The 4,678-nt window shown below is 34.4% G+C and overlaps 1 protein-coding gene across 1 annotated transcript in view; it reads right to left on the bottom strand.

Moving 5' to 3' along the window:
- Positions 1-4,678, bottom strand: part of LOC107741884 (neural-cadherin) — a 307,523-nt gene that overhangs the window by 116,968 nt on the left and 185,877 nt on the right. Inside the window, exon 8 of the mRNA XM_016554680.1 lies at positions 1,854-2,026. Coding sequence (XP_016410166.1) covers positions 1,854-2,026 — 173 coding nt within the window. The remainder of the gene's footprint in view (positions 1-1,853; positions 2,027-4,678) is intronic.

The following is a 4,678-nucleotide window of genomic DNA, read 5'->3' as shown; positions in this document are numbered from 1 at the left end:
TATATATACTGTGCTTCAGAATACAATTAATTTATGAAATATGCTTAAAAAACTGTCCTTCTACTCATGTTAGGATAAGTTCAAATAGGACTAAGCAGTGACCTTGAAATGTAGGAAATTGTAGGCTGTTCTCTAATTTTTATCTCCACTGTACATTTGTGACCCATGCTGGCAAAATGAGCCACAATGAGCAAATTTTCAAAAATGAGTTATTGTTATTTTCATACTCTCTATTAAAAAAAACCTTCAAATGATACCTGATTTTTTGGAATCTGACAAAAAAAAAAACACTGAGCTACACCAAGGGACAGTTGCATAAACTTACAATATTAAGACTGTGTCTTAAGAACTAGTTTGACTGACTAGCACTTAACCAAGTGGTAATCAGTCTCACTTTTCAGATTCAAATTAGACCAATATACCATTTTATGTAACTGAAATTAAAAAGTTATGACTTGTCTTGAAGAAAAAAAAAATGGTATGACTAACTTTTAAGACTAGTCTAAGTAGTTTATGCAACTGGCCAGTGTTTGAAGTCAATAGAGTCAGCAAAGTCAATTTTGAGAAAAATCTAGTTAAAGTTTTCTGCAGGTTCCAAAACAAAATCACCTAACAACCATACCTTAAAATATCTGGTAATACTGTACCACCAAATTTGACACACCAAGTCAAAACCCATATCTATAGGAACAATGTATGTTTAACTTAATTTTTTCCATGATACTTAATGCCCATACAGGATGTTTTGTCCCATCACAGAAGATATTATGACTAGAGGTGTGTATCTTCACTTGGCTCACAATTCGATTCGATTATGATTCAGGCGGTAACCATCCGATTATTAAACTATTCTCGATGCATCACGATGCATCTTTTCCTGCAATTCTTTTATTAATAATAATTACTGTATTTATCATGATAGTTATTTTTGTTATTTTATCTTTGCTATTAAAAACAAGAACCAAAGATACAAATAAACAGAATCGTTCAAGTAAGAAAAACAAATAATCAAATTTAAAAATTACTACATAGTCTTTATTGTATTCATTACAAATAAAGTAGTTAAATCAAGAGTACGGAGTGATTCCTTCTTTTATTTTATTGTTTGATTAACATTAATGAGACAGATCGTCTATAGGATATATTAAGACCTACGTAATGCACAAATCTAATATAATGTTACACATCAGATGTTTTTCCTCAACATTTAACCAAACGTTCAGTTAAAACATAACAGATTGTTTGCGTAAAGACTCACCAAGACAGATATTTTGAAATACTGTAATTCTGTGTGTTGGGACCACACACTGTTTGAGAGGCATCTTTGTCAGTCAGCGTGAGTAAGATTCTTTTCGTGGCTTATCGCTCTTAATAACTCTTTTAACATCAATCAACTCCCGCACTTTATATTCTCATTCCTGCATGCTACTTTCAAAATCGAAACCAAAACGTCAGACGCAAGTGCTTTGCTTCCGATGGACAAACGCAACTTTCTAAAACAAAGATGGTAGACCTCTCAGAAAACGTACAAATAAAGACTTTAAATGTTTAAATAAAAAAAAGATTTTAAAAGTTTAATTACTAAGTGAAGCATTATATACGATGTCTGTTTATTTACAGTGTAATTATCTATTTTCTTTAACTCTCACATTAGCTCTGTTCCAAAACATCTACTACTTATATATATATATATATATATACAGTATATATATTATAAAAGTAGTGGATGTTTTGAAACAGAGCTAATGTGAGAGTTAAAGATAATAGATAATTACACTGTAAATAAACAGATATTCATAGAGATAGTATATACTGTAGATAGATAACAGACTGATTTTTAATATACACAGTACCTTTTCAAACACAGGTTTGTTGTTGTTCACATCGTCTACTCCTACAATGACCTGGGCAATGGCGGAGAGTGACTGCGGCCCACCGGAGGCGTTATCATCTGTTGCCATTACGTTCAGGATGTACTTTAGTCCCTGAAGTCTAGGATATGGGCTGGAGCGGAGACGGATCAATCCTGTGTGGGGTGACAGGCAAACATGTACAGCAACATTTAATTGGCCATTACCCTCATCTAAATCCCACTCAAACTCCATTCAACCTCAGCACCTTCTTTGAATTAGCAACTGATTCCTCGTTAGTTCAACATAGTTTTATCGCAATCACAACTGAATAGATAAAACGTGCTCCGGGTGTCTGAGCTGCATTCTTTGAGTACACTGCATTAGACAAACTCTTATTTCATACATGAAGGTTTGTAAATGACATAGGACTTGATGAATACTGTACATATGGAGCCATGAAGACTAATCTCTCAGCGCTCATTCATAATGCAGAGAGGGTGTTTCTGACCTTTAAGGCAATGATGAGTATATTTGCCATTCCTGAGGTTTGTACTATGCAAAATCCTTTATATATTGTATGTTTTTACGGATGAATGTATGTGTTGTTGCAAATGTGCCAGGGATATCGTTATGCTTCATACATTGTGTCTTATCTGCAGAGACAGCCGGAGTCAGCTCCTACGTCACCCTCCGCGGTACACCTATATATATATATATATATATATATATATAGTTTTACACTCTGAAAATAATCCAAAATACATCAAATGATTAAATTAAATTCTTGTTTGAACACATTAGCCAGTCTGAAATATAATTTTATGAATGCTAGCATCAACCACTGATATAGCAAAAAATAAATGTTTAAACAGTGTTAAACTCATCAACAAAATTACTGGGAGTTCATTTAGGTGAATTGATTAAATAACTCACCTAAACGCGGCCTAAATTAACAAATTTTTTTTTTGGTCTCACCAAGGCTGCATTTATCATTTATTTGGTCAAAACTGCTAAAAAAAAACACTAATATTTTGAAATATTACTGCAATTTAAATGAAGTTTTCTGTAAAACGTAGGGTGACCAGACGTCCCATTTTTCCCAGGACAGTCCCGTATTTCAGCTCTATTTTTAGTTGTTGTTTTTTTAGTTTGTTTTTATTTTACTTGTTTTTAAAAAATCATGTTTTGTCCCGTATTTCCAAATTTCTTTACGACTGGGTGATCAGAGCAAGTAGTAGAAGTGTTCTGTCATGAGAACAGCCTAATCAAAGGTAACTAAGCTTGTCGTAGGACAAAATTACCATCCAATCACAATTCGTTATCGATTAACTTGCAGTTAGTGAAGGCAGGATAAATAGGTGGAATCACTCGCTATCTCGGCTGCGCGCCCGCGTGATCCCAGTTCTGCCTGCGCCTTAATTGTTAAATACACACACAGCTGTCAAAATCTCCATCATGTGGAGTATCTCACATAATACAGTCAGTTATGGCTTAAATGAACGTAAACAGGTGGGTGAAATCCGGATATATGTGTCAGTATATTACATTCATTCGGTCTTAAATGGACAGCAACCTAATTAAATACCTGTTTGTCTCATTAATGTTAATCATATATATATATATATATATATATATATATATAGTGGTGTAGTGGAGGGTATACGCAGGTATACGGCGTATACCCACTTCTTTATCAGTCGGCTTTGCGTATACCCACTTCTAAATCCCCTCTGATGTGCATTATTCATTAGTGTCCTGCATTAGCCATGTCAGGCTGCACAGTCCACCATGACTAGCTAATCAAATCACATGTAAATAAATGCCAATATTCCCTAAACATACCCAGTAAAGACCAGTAAAGTCAGGATGCGCCGACTTCCCTTTAAATTTAATTCATAATTGCGCCCGCCTCTCATCTCGACAAATCACGTGAATGCAAGCGACTCCGGTCTGGGGCGTGAGTGCATGTCAGGGGAGGCGCGAAGAGTGATAAAATAATATTTAATTATTGACTACTAATTTGAATCAGTACATTATAATGAAAACAATACCTTAAAAAGGATCACCAAACCATCAAGCTCCAAGAGGAATCACAGAATGACAAACTTTGATTTTAAGCAAATTAATGTTTGAAGGTAAAAAATAAATAAATAAATAATAAAAATAAAATAAATAAATAATAAAAATAAAAATAAACAATATAATCGCTCATCTGAGGGAAAGTACAGGATGTGCACCATGAAGCATTGTGACTGACAGAATCAAATCAGATGTTAGGGTACAATATTAAACTGTGTTTAGGCTATAATACTATCAATATAGAGACCTGCGTATACCCTCCACTACACCACTGCTTTGAGCCAATAAATTTACTCAAATTATCTCTATATTGATAATTGCATCTCGACAAATCACGTGAATGCAAGCGGAGTCGGTCTGGGGCTTGAGCGCATGTCAGGGAGGCGCGCAGAGTGATAAAATAATATTTAATTATTGACTACTAATTTGAATCAGTACATTATAATGAAAACAATACCTTAAAAAGGAAAAGAAGCATGTTTTTGCGATCAGATTTTTTAAACCGGTAAACTCCTATAAACTTTTCAGTCCAAGGATCCAGTAAACGAATGCCTTCGAACAGTAACCTAAGTTCAAAACAGCTACAGAGAAAACCCGACCGGTTTCATCAGAGATTGCTTAGAGTCAGGTCTAGAATTATTCTTTTCAGCGTGTATTTGGCTTAAAAGCACGAGTGTTTTATAATGGACATTGCTGAAGCCTGAAGGTGTTTTTTAGATTCTGAATGGATCCGTATAGTAGCCTGT

Source organism: Sinocyclocheilus rhinocerous, unplaced genomic scaffold, assembly GCF_001515625.1.
Source record: "Sinocyclocheilus rhinocerous isolate Xijiao unplaced genomic scaffold, SAMN03320098_v1.1 scaffold436, whole genome shotgun sequence".
In the NCBI taxonomy this organism is placed as follows: Eukaryota; Metazoa; Chordata; class Actinopteri; order Cypriniformes; family Cyprinidae; genus Sinocyclocheilus; species Sinocyclocheilus rhinocerous.
The sequence above is the reverse complement of the archived record's forward strand: the minus strand, read 5'-3'. Positions and strand labels throughout refer to the sequence as shown.